General features: G+C 40.4%; 1 protein-coding gene across 4 annotated transcripts in view; it reads right to left on the minus strand.

The window, feature by feature from the left end:
• The window catches only part of nbeab (neurobeachin b), a 206,088-nt gene that overhangs the window by 96,220 nt on the left and 89,370 nt on the right, over window positions 1-20,498 (minus strand). For 2 of the 4 annotated variants that reach the window (XM_053320449.1, XM_053320451.1), the window contains exons 15-31: window positions 20,130-20,192; window positions 19,630-19,727; window positions 19,083-19,175; window positions 16,641-16,749; window positions 16,456-16,537; window positions 16,220-16,343; window positions 15,252-15,444; window positions 14,109-15,095; window positions 12,985-13,202; window positions 12,542-12,704; window positions 10,949-11,129; window positions 9,947-10,074; window positions 9,514-9,621; window positions 8,965-9,133; window positions 6,728-7,166; window positions 1,898-2,058; window positions 382-508 (exon numbers count right to left, since the gene is read on the minus strand). In XM_053320449.1, coding sequence (XP_053176424.1) covers window positions 382-508; window positions 1,898-2,058; window positions 6,728-7,166; window positions 8,965-9,133; window positions 9,514-9,621; window positions 9,947-10,074; window positions 10,949-11,129; window positions 12,542-12,704; window positions 12,985-13,202; window positions 14,109-15,095; window positions 15,252-15,444; window positions 16,220-16,343; window positions 16,456-16,537; window positions 16,641-16,749; window positions 19,083-19,175; window positions 19,630-19,727; window positions 20,130-20,192 — 3,443 coding nt within the window. Of the gene's footprint in view, window positions 1-381; window positions 509-1,897; window positions 2,059-6,727; window positions 7,167-8,964; window positions 9,134-9,513; window positions 9,622-9,946; window positions 10,075-10,948; window positions 11,131-11,453; window positions 11,477-12,541; window positions 12,705-12,984; window positions 13,203-14,108; window positions 15,096-15,251; window positions 15,445-16,219; window positions 16,344-16,455; window positions 16,538-16,640; window positions 16,750-18,125; window positions 18,132-19,082; window positions 19,176-19,629; window positions 19,728-20,129; window positions 20,193-20,498 lie in introns of all 4 variants that reach the window. The other 2 variants (XM_053320450.1, XM_053320448.1) reach the window with 2 other exon arrangements.

Consider the following 20,498-nt stretch of genomic DNA (forward strand, 5'->3'; position numbering starts at 1 on the left):
AAATACACACAAAGAAATACACAACTGTTAAACACAAAATAATAAGTAAAGCTTCACCATCATGCTCACATAAACCCACCTCAAATATACCTTGTTGTGGCATTATATTTTTAATACATAGAAACAAAGACAGTCTTTTAAATTAAAGGTGAATATGAAGACAATATGGTTATCCATCAGATCAGATCAGGTAATATAATCAATTCATTAATAATCAGCTCACATAGAAAAATAACAAAAACATTTGCGAGAAAAACAAGCAAAAAATAAAATCCAAACACAACTTTGCAAATGAATAGATGTTATCATACAATTTTAATAAAGTGAGTTTACTAACATAGGAAATAAGATTAAGGGGGAACTGAGAGGGTCCTGTTGTACCTCATGTTTTCCACTGTGTCTTCTGGCATGGGGGCCACCGTCTGTACGGCTGGTAGACTCTTACTGGTGGCTCCGTTGACAAAACTGGATGAAGAAGAACTGTTAGAAGCCGCAGCATCTGTGGCTCCTGCAGGGAAAAACATTCAGAAACATGCAACATTAGAGCATCGCAAGAATAAAAACCAATGTGTTAATGATACTTATTCATTTTAAAGTGAGGTGAGTATTAATGAAAACACATTTAAAATAAAAAAATGTTAATCTTTGTACTATTTTGTTGAAATATGAAAAGCATTACTGGTCTCTGTCACCTCCAGAGACCATGAACTTAGGCGATGCCATGCAGACTGAAGTAATTTAAAGAAAAAGTAAAAAAAATGGTGGAAAATTGGAAAAACAGAGCTGCAGTCTGGCTCTTATCAGTGGACTGCATCAGTCAGCACAAATTTCAACCCAGTCAAACAATGGAAATATGGTAACAGTGTACCATATCTTTAACTCAATCCAAAACAACCTAAACGGGTTGTTCAAACTGGTGTCAGCAGTAACATGTGAAACTATTTTGCTTACTGAGATGACAAAGATGAAGTGCCAACCGACATACCAAATCTCTGACAAACTCGAAACATCATCCCCATCAAATTTCTACATATTACACTTCTGTTTCTGTGTCAAAGCAAAATTAGGGTATTTTGACCACAGTAATTGTAAGGTGAGCGTCAAGTCACATCTTCTTGGCAGTGTATGCACGAGCATAAAATCATTCTGACTGTCCTTGTGAGAGGTTAAAACCAGGGAAAGTGAGATCATGGGGTCTGGGTTAGAGCCTGTGGCTTAAGCTGAAAGAACACTTTGACTTGGATACATTTCTCACATTCCTACAGAGGGGCTCTGGGAGGAGAGGGAGATTTTTTTTTTAATGGAGCACATTAAAAAGGTGTTGGAGTTCCTAATGGCTCTTGGTGTTAAGTGGCTCCTTTCAGAGGCCCAGACTACAGGAGCCTTGAGGTGGAACTGGTTCAATGCAGCAGAGCCCCAGGAGAAGCAATGTGACAGCAGGGGGAGGGAGAAGGTCATGCTGTCAATTAGACAGGAAAACACTACACAGGCTAGTACTATTAAAAGGCGTTTGGTTAATTCTATAATTCAGATAGATTAAAGGGAATTGTTTGATTTGGTTGCATCAGGAGGAATCCTTGGGACTGAAACATGGATTTTATGTGGCATACACAGAGCTGCTGCAGACACTGATAGGAAGGTAAATAGCGCCATCTGGTGGTATGAACCTCTGCACAGTAATACAAGATCACATGACCCAGCAGGGGGAAAACATTGTTTCTATTTTTGGTATGGGTTCACAGAAAAAGAAAACTGGCTTTGTCATGAGATGAACAGTAATTGCTCAAATTAAGCACTCGCAAATTGCTCTAAAATAGTATAATTTGAAAATTTGCCACATTACCATGCCATATTTTAATTGTGTAAGTATGTTCCAGTAACCTTGTGCATGACCTACCCGTGGTGTTGATCATGCTTTTGGGGGTTGCAGAGGCAGCAGCAAAGATATTAGGGGTGCTGCCAGCTGTCAGTCCAGCAGAGGTGCTGCTGCTGTTGCTTCCCACTGTGTTAACTGTTAGGCTGCCAGGAGAGGGCTTCTTCACAGGCACCACCACACTCCTACAGGGAATACACACAATATCTTTCATTCACACATTCACATAATTGAATTATTCTAACAGAGTAAAATATTGTAGAAATTCAACAGAGTTCACATGGTAATACTTTGTGCAGTGTGAACAGCGGTGGATGTAAAAAGGTCAGCAGACATCAGTGAAGAAGAACTGGAGGCTGTGAGTTTATGTCCTTTGTTAAGCAAGTGTCTTTCCTGCTAAAGTGCCCTTGAGCAAGGCACTGAATCTTTCAGGGTGCTGTAGTAACTGCAGGTGATGACAACAGACTCAAACTGTGATAATGCAGTAGAATTATTTATACACTCTGACTAGTAACCTTAACATAATAAAAAGACAGTATAAAATAAATGTTTTCAGTTTTGTGGGTGGATTATAAGTGAGTCCAGTGACTGAGAGCTGGCGTTTGCAAATTAGCCTTGTGTCAGAGGTTGAGATTAAATTAACCAGCTATATACACAGTAGCAGGTTAGCTACTAACTAGGTTTTTTGGCCCTGGTCATAGGACAGAAAATGAATTTTGATTCAAAAGTTAACTTTCTAATCTTTTCTTTCTACAATACCCAGCAGACAATGTTGAGAAGAATTTAATTCTTTCATATTTTTTTCTGAGAAAAAATAGCAAGAATAATAAAAGTATATATAAAGAATAGCAATAATAAGAATAGCAATTATCTTCACCGTCTCTCACTGCTCTCAAGCGCTTCCAGCATGAGCATGCCCAGACATTCGTCAGAACATTCACAAAGGTAAACATCCTGACCTGTAACTCCATCTTTCAGTATAACATATGCAATGCAAACTCACACGAATGCGCACGCACACACACACACGCACACACACACATGCATGCAAACAGGAGGCTAAAGTAAATAAACCTGAGGGCAAGAGGCCAGCCAGGCAGCTACTACACTTTCCTTTACATCTGCTTTTGCCACCGGTGGCCCTCTGCTGCCCTCTGCTCTGCTCAGACGAGCTGAAAACATACCACACTCTAATGAGAGACTCCCCAGGAGCAACTTGGCAGTTGTTACTGACACGCATTTGCATAGCTACCGTCTGTGTTCTGACTGACAAAACTATGGCTCATTGAGCACCAGATTCAAGACCTTTCTATTTGGCATTTGCTCTGTACAGAAATACAGTGGAGCATCTGGTTTTGACAGGCAATACATATGTAGAGTGTTAGACATATTTACATGTTACAACCTATACACTACAGGCTTTTATACTGTGTTCCTAGATAGATCAAGTTTTAAATCTTGTCAAGGAGCTGAGACATCAGCTGGCTGAGACATCAGGATGATAGATGAATAATTACACACAAGAAGTCAACAAGAGACCTAAAAATACCCTTTTATTAGCAGAGTCTACTGTACTAAACATCACATGGTTTTAGCAGAGCTCATGAATGAACCATGTGAAGAAAAGCTTGTGGAGACTTGAGATGAAAGTTACACTTATGACCTCAAGTAAAGCACGGACATAATACTAACCCACCAGACCTCTGTTCACATGCAGTCTGATTGGGCAAGGATTAAAGATGATTCAGTGAACTTGGCCCTGCAAGAGCTCCCTGACAGGAAAGAGAAGGAAAGCTTGTCCTTATCAGGTCTGCAGTTGGCCTTTCGGTTTGTGAGGGTGCCAGATAATGTCTTGTCCAATCTCCTGCAGTTACTCTGGGTGACACAGGCCAGGCCTCTGCTCTGTCATGAGCTAAGCCCTCTGTCATCTGAAGCAAATCCCTAGAAATCCCTCAACAAAACAATACAGACTTTTACTGTTTTATTTTTGCTTTTTTATATATCCACAGTTCCTCCCTTGGATGAGGTAAAACATGCTGGACTCCATGGGAAACAAATCAAACTTGGACTGGATGCATTTCAGGCTTTATGGTAATTTGTCTTACATCTCTTTCCACAACTGAATTCCGAATAACATCAAAGATATGCTGTTTTATGTAACAGATGAAATAGCTCTATAGTTACTTTCTATGGGAAAAAAATATTATATTACACATTACAATACCAAAACTAGTGCTTTAAAAAAATCCAGATCAAAATCAACTCAATCACACAGGGGAGTAAAAAGAGTCAGAGAAAGCTTGAAAGCTTACTGAAATATTCATATCTCCAGAGATACAGCTATGCTCTGAAGAGCACTGATGACAAGTATCATTTATTTAGTAGATCTCTGTACTTGTTTCCTCTATGAAATCTCATTGACACATATCAGGACATCGCAAGCATGTTTTGAATGTGGGAACTGGGCATGAATTTAATCTCGCTTTCCAAATTTACGCCTCACTTGTGTCTTTCAGCGGATGCCTGCCTTTTCTTTGGCATGGCTGGGATGTTACATTAGATCTACAGGATGTTGATAAAACATGAACCTCTTTTAATGAATAATTCATTAGCTGAGTGCTCATGAATCATGTATAGATTATCTAGTGCATATTTTATTAATACAATTGTCTTAATTGAGTTGCAGAGAATAAAGCAAGGATTAATCTTGGAATGAATATTAATTAGTTCTGCGGCTGTGGGAGATAAGTGTGGTGTAAAGTATAACCAAAGAAATGTTTCCTTTATAAATTCAACAGGCAGGACTTAATCTAATAGTGCTCTATTTCGTAATACGAGGAAAGATAGAGAGGAAATATGCTTACATTCCATTTGCAAATTCAATTAAAACCAATTATCATTGCTCTCTGTCGTGTGTAAAGTAAAATCCGTGAGAACAAACAATATCTCACACAGCTAATGTAGAGACCTTTTGGGAAGATGAGAGGAAAATAGAGGAAGTCGAGGATTACTGAAGTATTTCTGTACTGTATTCCCATCTGGACTACCGGAAATGCGGATGTAGAGCAATTTAAACCCCTCTTCTTTGAAAGTCTCAAGTAGAGAGGCTCTGAGACGACTGGCCCCGTGCACTCCACTTTAAGTCATTTTTCTCTTCCTTTTTCTTTTTTGATGTTGTCACTCCCAATCTATTGCCGCACTGACAGACAAATGAAAGGCCTGTCCATGGCTGGCAGCTCATTTCGCTGGCAGGTGGCAAACAATTAGACACGGCAAATAGAGGCTGGAGGGGGAGTGACATGAAAAGCATGAGACAAAGTTGTATATGTGGTCAGGAGGGTTTGTGTGAAAGCATTTCAAAAATAATACACTTTGCCGTAGCAACTCATTTCAGGCTGCCAGTTCCCATTACGAATGTGAGTGGTGAGGGTGACAGGTCTGGCCGTGGTATGGCAGGAGGTCGCTTCTGTTTAATCTGTCATCAACGCCCTGGAGACCCCCACTCTCTCAGCTGTCCTCTCTTCGCATACTCCTCCCATCTTCTCCCCTATTCATCAGTTTCACCTCATCCCAGCACAGCAGTAGTAGCATACATTAAAATAAAGGGAGGTCCCATTGTCACGCCTGACTCACGTTGTCCTCTGTGTCCCTCCTTCTCTCTGAGGCTGGCCACTGACTACACAAGCACACACGGAAACTGCTACCAGAGGACCTCTGGAGTTTTGTTTGTGCTAAACCAATTTAAATTACTTCCAGAAAAATTACAATTTTCAATCATAGGAGACATAGATCAGGGGGAGCTGAAACTTGAAATCCCCGCAGGAGCAGGTTTGTAAACTTCCAAATCCAGATAGATTACTGTGTAGTTTTATCTAAATCAGGAATGTAAATAAACCCCAGCAGAGCCACAGTACTTCAGAGATCTTTTCAAACACAAAAATTCTTGGCTGTGGGGGATGAGTGCAATACAAGTGGCCTGAAATGAATAATTTGTCGCATGCTACTTGGAAACCATTAGTGGTACACTGGATAAATAAAATAAACCCAGAGGATTAACATCAGTAATCTACGGTGAACTGAATGATGGCAAGCAAACACACACAAACACAAAATGAAATGGCCAGCAATCCTTCACTAGCTATCCTAGAGGAATGAATGCTATCATCTAACACAGTATCATTTGTTTCAACTTCTTTTGCTTGCCTTTAACTAAGTTTACTTTAACTATAAAGAACAAAATATGTCTTCAAATAAGTTAAAGCACCATACCAGGTTTTTTTAACCCCTTAACTACACATGGTATACTCTATTCTTTGGGTTTTTGTTGCCCTATTTCACATGCATGCTCTACAATTTTTTCTTACCATTCATATTGGTTTCCATTAATTTCATTTGGTTAAAATTAAAGAAAAACTACAAGCAGCAGCAGAACAATGAATATCAAATGTGCATTCATCTTTGTCAAGTAAAATCACTTTTGTTCATCAATGTACTGCAAGTCTGCTTTTATACTGTATTATGTAGCTATGATAATGTGACTTGTGATCAATATTAATTCTGATTTAATACAGACTTAATTATCACTTTGATAGATTTGACAAAAACAAGTTTGCTAATTGATATTCAGTTGGGAAAGACATGAATGGAAACCCATGAATGTTAAAAATACATCCAAAAATCTAAAATACAACAATATGGGTTGCAATACAATGCGATCTGGCGTTGTGCACATGTTTATAGTAAATATGCTACAAAATACAAAACCTGGTTCAATCACACAACACACAGAAGCTGCAACATTCCTTTACCACAATGAGTTTCTGCACAACAGACCAAACAATGACGCTTCCTCACCTGTCAAAGGAGTGGAACTGCATGGGCAGCATGGCCTGAGCCTGGGCATTGGCAGCATGGTCTGGATAGGACACAAGCTCCAGCCCAGCCTCCATACTGTCCACTGGGGATGCCACCAGGCTCTTCAGAATCTCCTTGACATTGATGCCCTTGTTAGGCTGGCTAATACTGATGATGGAAGAGGGTGGTTTAAACACATCCACGTTGGGTGAATCAGACAGGCTGTCTTCTGACTTCTTTACTTCTGAGGAGAGGGTAGACAAGAGTTCGCTCATGGCATCTGGCCCTCCTGCACTGTGGTCCAGGTCAGACCCATTAAGGATACTGACTACATGCTCCTCTCCGATACCAGAGTCTGTGTGGGGAAGAGAGCCTTGCATGTGGAGGTCTTCTAATGGTGCAGAATGGTCCTTACTGTTGTCAAATGTTAGCGGTGTTTCTGCAGAACACACATTCATACATACATAAAACAGGGAGAGACAGGTAAAAAAGACCCTTAAAAATACTGCTTATGTACAATCAAAATAGCATTTTCAGGGGAGTGTTTCTTGCATCTGACAATGGTGTGATACAAAACAAGTATTCCTGATACACAGGTAGGTATTCTATGTCCACATTAAAGGGGACAGAAATGTGTCAAATGTGAAAATTTGAACATTAATAACCATGTTCTCATCATTTGTAAATTATTAATTATTAACTCAAAAATGTCCACAGCCATGTCTTCAAACTACATTTTTCATCTCATTAACTGATCAAATTTACAGTGATGCAAAACAAATCCTCACAAGTTGAGAAGAACCAGCTAATGTTTGGTGTTTATACTAGGTTAACGTTTTCAATGATTCCATGATTTTAAATGTATATCAGTCCTTATGCTACGTCAATCAAAATATCATATTTATTGATGTCTGTTAATAGATACCAATGCCAACAGAAAAACTGCATGCTTGTGCTCACTTTAGATTCCTGTAAAAAGACCAGTGTGCCAGCGCAGCTTCTTAGATCTCTCTCCAGAAGCTCTGATCCTCTGGTGTGATTATCTCTCTGTTATGCTCCTTTCATGTTAATAAAACATGAATCCTTTTCTTTAGCTTCTTCCTGTCTTATGCACTGGTATATTTATTTAACTGCTTTGAAACAGTGATAGAGGATTAAGATAGCTGCTCTATTATTCTGGTACATAATATGCTGCACCTCTTTCTAAAAATGAGATGCTGGGCATAAATGGAGAATCTTAAAATCTACACCACCTGCAGAGTTGCTTATCTAGTTTGATTCTGGTTCATCCTGATCCAGTGGTTACCTAGATGCAAGGTCAGCCATATTAATATTCATCACATGCCCCCTAACAAGGTCAGCAGGGTCTGATTTAGCCTGCAAGTTGTCTGGCTTCCTGGTCTATCACAGACAATCGTCTGCCACATGCCGTCTGGAAAATTCCCCCATTTTCTAGTGAAATTTATGAAGGCGGCAGTGTGCCTCTCTCCTCCCAGCAACCTCTATGATCCCATTCTCCTCTGGTGGATTGCTTGCCTAATGGGCACTGACAGATGGGGCTGAAAATAGCAAGCCTGGCTCCACTGCCCCAAAACCCACAGTAGTTGGCCAGCATGCTGCCGCTTTCTCATCTCTCAACTTCTTACTGCTCATCTTCTTTCCTCATTCTATGTGTATTCCAAGCCCTTCATATTGCTTTCATATTTCCTTCGGCCTCTCTCCTCCTCCTCCTCCTCCTCTTGTTTCTTTTATTCACTTCACCTTTTGTCTGAATGGAAGTTGATAAAGTATGCTCACTCGTGCATCTCATAATAGCAAGTCGGCACTGCAGAAGGCGTTGCATTAAACCTTTGTAGGCAGCCACCGATTTCCTTTCATGTGACTTAATGTATGATTTATGGCTAGAGGCACATACTACCTTTCATTTCAGAGAGAACGATGATGCCAATTCAAGTTCATAACTACCCTCTCCAGCCCCAATCTCCTTTTGCTTCCACATTTAATTCTGTGCGGTGCAATTAGTAGAGTTCATGAATAAATCATAGGTGAGCCAGTGGAGTGCAGGCAGGGCATCCCTGCTATTTTACTGAATGAGTTCTCAGCTCAAGCTGGCAAGAGTGTATCCGAGAGGACCAAGGACACTTAAGAGCCATTTATATCAGACACAGTCACCACAAGCTAACATTAGGTGAGCAAGAAGAATGGATATAAGAAAGTTAGGGCACAGCTGTCAACACCTGTGCTGGTTGGTGAGTTGATCTCTTGGCGCATGCTGCGGCCAGATTGGTTGCTTATCCTGGCAGTCTCACGTTGAGGTTCCAGAATGTCACGGTACTTGGAGACCATGAGGACAGAGATGAAGTACACCACGGCCAAAGCCAGGAACTGGGCTTGCTTACTGTCATCCTGTGGAGAAGAATAACAACACGTTTACGCCACTCTCTATTCGGAAGATTCAAACAATTCACCACTGCTGCCTGAAATGCTTCCCTCACAGTATGCACCTTGCATAAACCACCATGAAAACACATTCAAGTACAGCCAGTGTCCTCTAACATATTTCTAATACGTGTTTTGAAATACGTTGTATATCCATTCAGATTTTGTGGTTTTGTTTTCCGCAGACAGCAGCTCAGATGAAAATGTCACTTTTGTTGTTTCACCGGTTGATTGAAGGGTGTTCCACCGCACATCTGTTTGTCTGCCAAAAAACTAATTCTGTTTTCAAGACTGAGAGTTTGCAATAAACACAAGCATGCTACACTCATACACAGACGCATACTCACCACATCACGAAACACCACAGCGCGCAGTCGATTAATGTCCACGTCCTGCAGAAGGCGATCAGGGTCCTTGATGGGAGACAGGTTACTAGGGACATTCTCTAAAGCTGTCTTAAGCAGAAAGATAACACAGTATCACATGCAGCTGTGTTCAAAGGCTTTTGCTCTAACTTCTCTTTTAACATACTGTAATCTTAGAGGTTAGAAGACAAAAAATGCCAGCATGTGGATATGGATGGTGACATCTTGTAATGTTTAAATCACACTTAAAGAAACTGACTTAGCATCACCAGTCAGGTAACATAATTATCATGAGGCAAGGTATGAAGCAAGAAGTCTTCTCACAGTAAAATGCAATGTGGAGATAATATTTCCAACTAAGGGCACAGAAAGCAAAGTTATGGGATTTTGGACAGGTGAGAGAGGTGACATGTACCTTGTTGGAAGTCGCTGCATTTTGCAGAATTTCCTGAGTCTTGTTGTTGTTAGGAATGGAAGACTTATTTCCTCTTTCTCTGTGTCTCTGCCTGCACTCCAGACAGTTTCTCACTGCCACACAACACACTGCGCACACAGAGACAGACACATACAGCATACAAATAGGCTCTCATTTTAGAGTTAAATGGAAATTAAATGTTGATAACGTGCATGACCTCTTTAAAACTAATCAGTTATCTCTGATGACTATTTGTTCCAGGCTGCCAGGACAGAGTGTGGGAGTCAAATCAGCAGCCAGACTGATTTCACACTGAAGCCAGTGATGAGAAATCTTATGTTTGTAACGAGGAGACTGTGAAATCTGAAGGCTATTTCCCATCGCCCAGAGCACAAGTCAACAATCCAACAAATACAGGCTCTCATACACACACAGCCACCGGCCTAGACAGATATAGACACAGATTTATTCTCACGCACACAGACAAAAAACAGACACAAATACAAACACATTTGCAATTTACTTGTGAGAAATTTCACTGTATTTAGATTTTTACTGAGCAGCTGATTCAATGAAAATCACAATAATAATAATAAAAACAGTAATTCTGAATTCAGCTGTTGTCTTCATTGCATTCAAACAAATTTCACCAAATCTCTATTATGTACTTTTATATTCAGACACAAAAGGGCAAAGAGGACTGCATGGAGTCCTATGAGGCAGACCGATGACAGACACAAAAGGCTACCATTTGTAAAGAGTACCTGATTGCACTGCAAATGATTCTCTTTGCTTGTTATGAATTCTAAAATGATGATCCTATCATTTCTTAATGCTGGAAACCGCAGAACATCCACGCACACACATCTTCATCACAAGTAATTTATTATACAATTAGCACAGGACTCTTAAATTAATTAGCTGATCAACCGAGGGGGTTTTCAGGGATTACTGGAATTATTAGGACGTGTTAAGAGAATACTGTCACAATTGTGATCTTACCAAGTCTCAGGCATTGACGCATCAGCCCACCAGAGGACATGTTTTTCTCAGCCTCAATCTCGCTAAAGTTGAGGGAGCTTGAGAACACCAATACGTCCACCATAACCATGAGACGGGACAGGAAAGTGATGGCGGTCTCTGAGGACATGCCCTGTGTCGCCTCGATGTTCTCCAGCTCCGTCTTACACATCACCAAGGAAGAATCAATCACAATCACATAAAACAAAAGTGCACATGTACAAGATCATGTCTGCCACATGCCTACGTCTAGTTTTGATTAAAGCAACTCCATATTTAAAAAACAGGCTATTAAGGTACAGTGAGTGAGATTTTTAATAATTTTGGGGGTTGAGCAACCACTTGCTTTTATCTGTAAACTCAAATTTCCTTTACTTTAAACATGGAGAGCTATTCAAATGAAATGTAAGAGAGTTGTACCATATGCAATGGCCCAAAGGTAGAGGACAATTTTAAATCAGTTTAAAAAGAGAGATAAATTAGAATAGTATTGACACTTACCTTGGCACTCTAGACATGCAAAGAAAAAATAAACAAAAGAGGATTATTATTCAATTCAAGACTGCAGATTAAATCTGATAACTACAGTAAAAGTAAAAATGAGTGACACAAAGTTGAGTGAATTACAAACATAAGATATGTTATCTGAGGAAGCCAAGAATGGCCGTGCTTGCAATTTTTTTTTTTAATGCCGTTAACTCGAGATCACAAGTTAATTTATCTCGGTATCTCGAGAGAATAAAAGGCTGATTTCTCGAGATAACGAGATAATTTATCACAAGATTTATCAAGCGTGGAGCTAATTCTCATTTCTTCATTCCTGTCTTCTCCTCTACGTGTCTCCCTCACATGGGTAGTTCAAGAATTTAGATAAAGCACAAGAAGCCTTTAAGTGACTCTAAAAGGACACGGGTTACGATATTGTTGGTTCTTATTCCCTCTCTAATCTAATAAAAAGAAAATACTTGAAACATATATACACACATATATATACACATACACATATATATCATATTATGACCAGTTGTTAATCAATCTGCCATTTCGCTGTGACAGAGATGTCATTAATAAAAGGTGCTGTCAATGGTAATGGATACTCCTTGATGTGACATTTTCAGCTTAAATCAGTTTCTACAGTTGTCAAGATGCCATCTATCCTTGCTGGCATGGCACTCCTGATCTCATTCCTGATAAACATTGTTTGTAATAAAAAGGAAACAACCTTTTCTTTTTCCTTGATAACAGGTTGATTATCTCGTTATCTTGAGACAACAAAGCTTGTTTTCTTGAGATAATGAAATAATTAACTCGTGATCTTGAGATAACGGCATAAAAAAAATAAAAAATGCAAGCACAGACATTCTCAGCTTCTGTAGTTATCAAAGTAGTGTAAAAACCAATAATTGAATCTGAGCAATGAAGATGGCTCTGATCAATAAATGCACACATGTCTAATTTCCCTAAGGCGCATACTGTATACTGTATACTGTAGTAAATCAAAGGCAAAAATAGACCAAACATTCATATAAACTGACCACTAGATGGCATTATTCCCCTACAGTGAACACAGAGAGCTGCACTTACCGATGGAGAGGTGGCCGCTGAGAGCAGGGGCAAGATTCCTCCGCAGGCAATAATGATGTTGTCTACCATTTGTGAGATAAGGTGGATTGTATTATGGACAAAAATAATGTTCTCATTACTATTGACAAAGTCCATGACAGATTTGGTGGAGTGGCTGCAGAAGAAAGAAGGGGGAAAAAACAGGATTATTATGGGTGTAAGCATGTTCACATTATACACATTACACAGCAGCTATAAACATATGCAGTGCAGTAAACATAAAACAATTGGAGCATGTATAAGAAAAGCTGTTTTCCTTATATGTATAAAACAGCAATAAAACTTATGTTAGTTCTGTCACAGAGGGGTAATCTGAGTATCACTACAAGCACCATGCTCACCCTCCCTCTCTGTCTCTCTCTCTCTCTCAAGTGCACATAAACCACTTCACACACCTCCTCCAGACATGGACATCACTTTCCAGTGCAAACAGCAGGTCAGTGAGCAGTCTCTGGTGCATTCCTGACCATTTGAACTCTGGGATGCGGAACATAGTGGTGCGTGGCCCAGGGCTGAACTGACGTCGCTGTTCCTCTGTCATGGGCGTTCCCCTGAAGCCTAAGTCCACACGTATGTCCCTCTCCATCTGAGTTGCTAGGCGGCCCTGTAGACTCTGATGGCAGATTAATCAATCACTCAAACACAGTAAATGAATGACTTGGACATTACATCTCCAAATCTTGTTCATTATGAGATACTGTATAAAGGCTAATTGTTAGTCACATTCCTATTCTTCAACCTTAATGAGATATTATGCTACAGTCACACTGTTTACAATGAATGATGAATTGCCAGATTAAAGTGAGTCCTCAGATAACCTCTTCCAGCAGATAAAGAAAAAAATATAACAAGCTCAATGTACCTGATGAAAGTGAGATGAATGAGTCAGCAAGGTGCCTCAAAAAGTCTGTTTAAAAAGCGATGAATTGAACATGAGCAATTTCACAACAGCAGAGAAAGGTTTAAAAATAAACTCTGCCTCCCACTGTTCCTCCGTCAGTGACCCAGTCCAGGCCATAGAGCCTGACCTTTGAGAAAGAGTGCAGCTCATATGAGATGAGGGAACAATGAACAAATCCCAAGTGATTATTGCAGAATAATGCTTTGTCTATTTCTGCCCTCCTGTTGGCTCAGCCAACTTTTCCAGCAGCCCAGATTCCTGAGTCTCAGAGGGATGTTGCCTGATGTGCACCAGGCCATCCTGTCCCCATTACAAGCAGTGGTGAGGAGGGGAATGATCCCTATGGGTCTGTTAATATAGAACTGTTGACACTAAAGGTCAATACATCCTGACAATGGCAAATGTTCCCCCTCGTCGCTTTCAACTCTTTGACCCTGGAGCTCTTATGTTTGAGCATTCATGATCCTCTGCTGTTGCATTTACCTCTGGCTATGAGCTTTCAGGATATTTTCAACGAAGTCAGTGAATCTCTATTATTTCTTCTATGAGACAGTCTGACAATGGTAACAATGTTGTTGTTTTTTTCAAATTACATGAATGAACTACTTTTATACGAACCTGTGTAGTGGCTCTTGTCTGAATCTTCCTCATCTCTTTGTCTTTGCCATCATCTGATCTCTCTGTGTCAGAGGTGCTGCCTGTAGCATCTGCTGTGCTGCTCGTCTTAATAGCTGAAGGCTCCCCTTCAGATGCTGTTCCAGTTGTGCCCTCAGTGGCCTCAGTCTTGGTACCAGCCACTGAGCTGATGCCCTCCAAGGCTGCCTGTAGTTCAAACTCATCCTTTTCCAGGATGCTGGGTAAGGAGCCAAGCTCAGAGCTGCCAGACATGTGAGCTAGAAGGCCCAGGTCAACACTGGCACTGGTGTGGACTGGAAGCTCTGGGCTGGACAGGACCAGAGGCTCAGCTGGACTTGAGTCAGGCAGTAGCTTGTCCTCTATGCTTCCTGCCACCTTTCCAAACAGGAAATTGTTGCTGTTAGGGATGCTGTCCTTGTCATCATCTAGTGTAATGAGAGGAGGTGTATTTTGGTCATCCATGCTCCCCTTTGGTAACAACACACTATTGACGTTACTATTGAGTTTTTCCACAGCAGCACAATAAACATTATCCAACAGAGAATCCACCTCCACCAGTGACCCATTCTCAGATACTCCAAGAGTTTCAGAGGACAAGTCCATATCATCCATCTTAACCTCTGTAGCCTCCACCTTTTCAGCTTTGATGTCCACCAGAAGGTCATGGACTTCGACCCTGACCCCATTTACTGTACCTCCTGTTCCTCTGAGACCCTCTTCGAGCCCTTTCCCTTCAGCCAGCAGGTTGCGCGAATCAGCACTCTCATAGTCTGCCTCACTCTCAGGGGTCTGGGAGTTATCATCCATTTCTCTGATCTCAATGGCACCCTTAATGCCAGAGGCCTGAGCAGATAAACCAGAGATGGTGCTGACCAAACCCTTCTTCCCTTTCTTAATATTTTCCTCTTCCTGACGCTGGTACTCTTCATACATTTTAGCCAAGTACTCCTTATGAGCCTCATATGTCACCTATGAAAACACAATTTTATAGACAATGTTAGCCGTATTGTATGTTCGGTGAAGATCAGTTAAGAAGCAAAACTGTGACAGAATATCTAAAAATATCTCCATCAACAGCAGAGGTCAGTGTTTCCTCTGTGTTGTAGAGTGGAGTACAGTACTCACCTTGGAGTGGGCTATAGAGAGTGTGTCCACCCACACGCGCCACCCTCCCCACTCATACTTGATGGCATGGTAGAGTAGAATACGAAAGATGTTGTACACCATCTCAGTGATCTTCTGCTCGTCAGAGTTTTTGGGGTTGATGTACCCCAGAGAAAACATCCAGTCCTGCCATACTGAGCACTGAAGCAGACATCTGCAATACACACACAACATAAAAGTATGCAATACGTGAGCCACATAATACAAGTTTGAGTATGTGAAGTAAACCCTGATCCTCTTCTCTAACTTTTTTGCCTGTATGAGATTTTTATTTGAAAGAAAGACCTTCAGTGTGATTGAACCAGACATGATGTGGTTATGTGGTGCTTTTCTTGATGTTTCTCCTTAACATCTTTTTTTTGTGTCAAAAGAACACACCAGTGTTATTTTGCATTTTGTTATTCAAGTTGCAACAGATTGTTTTGATCATTTGGCAATCCATATATTAAACTGTTTGATTATTTGGCAGCAGTATCTCACAAAACAAAAGGACAGCCAAGATATAAAAGCAGAAAGAAATGAAAACCAATTAAGTTTTTTTTGTGTTATTGAACAGTTTGACTTGACAAAGTACTTTCTGCCTGTTAATTTTAAGCTAATTATGTTGTTGATTTAGGTCAGTAATTTCCTAAGACCTATAATTTAATTTCAATGTGTGTGTGTGTGTGTATGTTTAAAAAAAAAAAAAAAAAAGAATAAATTGAGTGTGAAGTGAAAAGGAAAAAATGCAGCAACTGTCAAAAACTGTCACAGAAACATCTGCTGGAGAGTATGTGCGTGTCTAAGGATGGTTTAGCATCAATATGAGCCCATTAAACATGGGACGAGGAGGGGGAACAGTGTGCCTTTTTTCTTTTCTTTTTGATACATTTAATCAGGGAGATAATTGATGGAGTGGGTAAGTAAAAGGCACTTAAAGTTCTGCTCACCGTCTGTTCTCTCGGCTGTTGCTGAACAGTTTAATCATGTCGGAAAGGAAGAGCCGCCGAACTTCCATCAGCTCTATGCTGGGGGAGGAGTTCTTCAGTGAGGTGGCTACCACTTTAAGAATCACTGATAGCAAATGGAGGCAGACACAAATAACCAACACACTGTCAATATTGCCACAAAACCAGGTACTTTATAAAGAATGAAACTCAATGTTGCCACATAACAACGGCCTTACTTGGGTTCTGTATCTTGACAGTGGAGTCTGGCTCAGGATGAGGTTTGTGAACGACCTGTGTGCATACCTGCTCTGTCAGAATCTGTTGCAGGAAGAGGTGAGGTGATTATCTGTCACACAGTCTTTACACAGAGACTAGTGGTGCAGTAATTATGGAACATTTGAAAGTAAAATGTTTCTGTTACCTCATACAGAGTGTTATAGGTCGTCACTGTCACAGTATTGGTGTGCAGCATGAGCCTTTCTCCCAGGAGAGTAAAGAGGCTGTGTGTGTGCATGATCTCCACCTTCCTCCTGTGGATAAACACACACACAGAGACATAATGGTAAAGTGGCTTGTTTAGAGCTCCATAAGCCACTGGAAGGATCAGTGAGTGCCGTCAGCTTGCTTCCCTACTCTCACCCACGGGAGCTGGGCTCTGGAGACAAGTGTCAAGAACTGCCTGGTGTCATAAATTGGGGGAATTTCAAGGTGTGTAGGATAACGAAGTTAGCCTGTCACCAACAATGGCTCTGAGATACAATAGAGGCACAGCCAGGTGAATGGGTTCAACAGTGACAAACTACTTCTGCAAACAGCATCAAAACTGCTGTCACAATACTGAGGCAAAGCTGCTCTACTGTGCTGCTGCTGCCTCAAGATGAGTTGGGATTTTCCTAATAAGACAATACCTTTCTGTATTTTGACTAGGCTGGCAAATTGGACACTTAGCAGAAGAGTAGTGTTTCTTTCAAATGTATAATGGGAGAAAAGGGCGGACTGATGAAGCATAGCAAGCTAAGATGAAGTCTGCAGTGAAGCAGTGAGGAGAACAAGCCTTCTTGTAAACGCTTCCATGAAAGTAAATGCAGACAAAATTACTCTTTTTTTTCCCTTGGATGTGGTTTAAATCATCTGTCAAGACAATGTTAAAATGAAGGGACACTGGTTTAAATAGGAAAATTACACTATAATAATGTTTATTCAGCCAGAAAAGAAGAGATCAAACACCCTGCTGCTAGACAGATAAGAAGATGGCAGGGAAGGAGTACATTTCAAGGCAAGAATATAAGCCTAGCATACAATATTTAATTTAATTTAAACCTGCAGTGCAGAACTTTTACATATAAATGAATGTCCATTACATTCAAGCCACTGCCAAACGAGTTCACATAACTCTGATGAAGCCTAACACCTCCAGAGAAATCTCTCTGTATTTCACAGTGTACAGAGTTTTTAAACCTCATGGCGGGTGTGATATTCTCGTGCTGGTCATTTGGCTGTTAATTATGCGGCTCTTCTAGACTTTACAAATTAACCAAATTGATCAGTCCGAGTCAGCGAAACGAGTCATTTTACAGGGAGGAGGGGTGTATTTATCCACCATTTTACAGCCTCAACAGTAGGTTACAGCCAGTGGTGTAATGGCCATTGAGCATACTGGGACAAATCCTAGTGGACCAGTAGACCATCAAAAAATATGGTTTTGGGTCAGTGGACCATTAAAACATATCCGTTTTTACCATTTTGCCCTCTCTGTGTTATTCGGGGTGTGCATGAGAACATGTTTTATGCCTGTGTCAGGCAATCACAGCTGAGTAAACCCCTTTACTCTCACTGCCAGAAGGGGGAGACAAAAATCCCATACTCCAGCATCAAAACAGATGATTAAGTCTACATCATCTACAACCTACATCTTTGTTAACCCAGATAGAATCAACAATATCTAACATCACTAAAGTAATACATGTACAAATGACAAATTAAATTGAAAGAAGCTAATAACCTCAACAAAGCATTGAAGAAACATTCTTTATGAGCTGCACTAGAGCTCATATTGAACAAGGATGCTTTAACATGTATGAAAGCTATTAACGTAAAGGGTGAAAGCAGGCCTTCAGGAGGCACACATGTCTCTTGAGGATACAGTCCATTCACTTGTGCCTAGGGCAGTCTAGCATGGGCTTACACCTTCCCTTTCTCTCCATTCAGCAGGCACCAGTAACACCATAACACCTGGTGCTGCATCATTGTGAGCACAGCAAAAACCCTATTTATTCTCCTTCATCCCTGCATCCCACATTCTGAATCTTGGGTTCTCCACTCGTAAGCACTCTCTCTCCTCTCTCCAATGTGCAATATGCAGAGGATATGCTGACATCCAAGTGGGTATTTTATTATTTATTTCACTCTGTGGGACAGTAACTTGGACCTCTTCCACCTTTTTCTTATGTGAAGTAATGGTTTTAGGGCACAAAGCCAGCGATTCAGGTGTTCTACAAAGAACTGCACCCTCATTTGCAAAATTGGCTTCAAGTCAAGAGTTTCTGGCTTTTCAAATTGTACCCCTTTTCAAGGGAGTGTGAGAACAGATGAATCATCTCTCTGAACATAAAGCCCGATTTATGTTTATTCTGTTTCTAACCTACACACCTAGTCATCTCTTTAACATGGGCACTGCAGGCATTTGCAACAAATTTAAATAACAAAACAACATGCAGTAAATGACAGCATTAGACACGTATTATTAGGCACAGATTCTGTAAACCATCCAATGATTTACTAATCTTACAACTATTCATAAAAAACAACACTCATGAGTGTGTAATTATCATCTACTACACAGCTCTTGGAATGGGTTACTTACTTATGGCCCAAATGCTTGAGGAAATATCCAAGGACTTTGAGGGATTGTACTCGAATGCTTTCACTCTTGGAGGCCATGAGCTTGTAGATTACCCTAGAATAGACACAAGCAACGGTGAACGCTGGCAACGGCACACTGTCTTGACAGAATAAAATATAGCCCTGTTGATGAAAAGGCCCTGCACTGGTTAGCTGACATCCACTTTCCTTCAGAGTAAATTTACATTAGCATTAAATGAATGTCTTAATGAAAGTAGCAAGCTTTTCAACAATGGATTCTTTAAAAGTCACAAGCAGTGCTACACTGTGTGTATTTATATTTTATTGGATCAAATGGGGTAAATTTGATCATCCATGTCTTATTGTGTAATTGTGTCATATTGTAAAGTGTTTTTTTCCTAACTTAACATACAAATTAGGGTATTCATTAGTCACATATGCATGCAGCAATAGCACAAGCATCAGATGCTTAGGTTTATTTTGTGAAATCACCACCTAATTTAGTGCCTGAACAGCAAAAGGATTGTGTCTTCCCCTAAGGGACTTACCGTATTCCATTTCTCTGGTCAAAAGCAGGGATCATGGAGGCTGGATGCTCAGACATCAAGGCTACCACCAACTGCAACACATCATGCAGATTCTCATCCTGCAGACAAACCGTGAGAGACAGACTATCTGAGAGAAAATGGTAAAGACAACTGGTATAGAGAAAAAGGGAAAGTGTAACTGCAACTGCACCAAAGACATTATGTACTCTATGTGTCTAGCGATTGTATCACTTGCAATTGCAGACTACGCTTTGGCCCTGGTAAACCTTACAACAGTGTAGGGGCAGTAGCTGGCCACAGCACAATGAAAAGTACACTAGTAATTGAAAAGATCGATTCATCTTGCTGGTAAGTGTATTGGCTTAGAAAAAGAAAAAAAAAAAAATTCTCCAGGAATAGCAGCCCTAAAGATGAAATGTGACCTTGAAGCTTAGTGCAGTAAAGTGGCACACTAACACACTGAGTGCATACACTTGAAGCAGAAATAGACTCTCATGTACCTCATGCATGGTTAACAAATAGTTCAGGATGCTCTGCAGCTCATCCTCCTTGACACCTCTGTCCTGAAAGCATGCATAAGTTGGAGACAAAAAAATAAATAGTGTTAATGGCAAAAAATTAGAGAAGGATCATTGAATTGCAAAGCCACAGAAAGTCCAATATTCTGATAAAACGCATGATAATTGCATTCATTTTGGTACAATTAAAAAGTAGTTACTAGTAATTTATCATTCAGCATTCCTTTTAGTCCCTTTCATTATTGCTTAGCTAGGATGTACAATTGATGCACCTGGTACGATAACATTGATATCACCAACACATTAGTCAGATAGCTGGTTGCCATGAACGTTTGGCATGATAATAACACA

The sequence above is a fragment of the Scomber japonicus genome, chromosome 6 (genome assembly GCF_027409825.1).
Source record: "Scomber japonicus isolate fScoJap1 chromosome 6, fScoJap1.pri, whole genome shotgun sequence".
Taxonomy (NCBI): domain Eukaryota; kingdom Metazoa; phylum Chordata; class Actinopteri; order Scombriformes; family Scombridae; genus Scomber; species Scomber japonicus.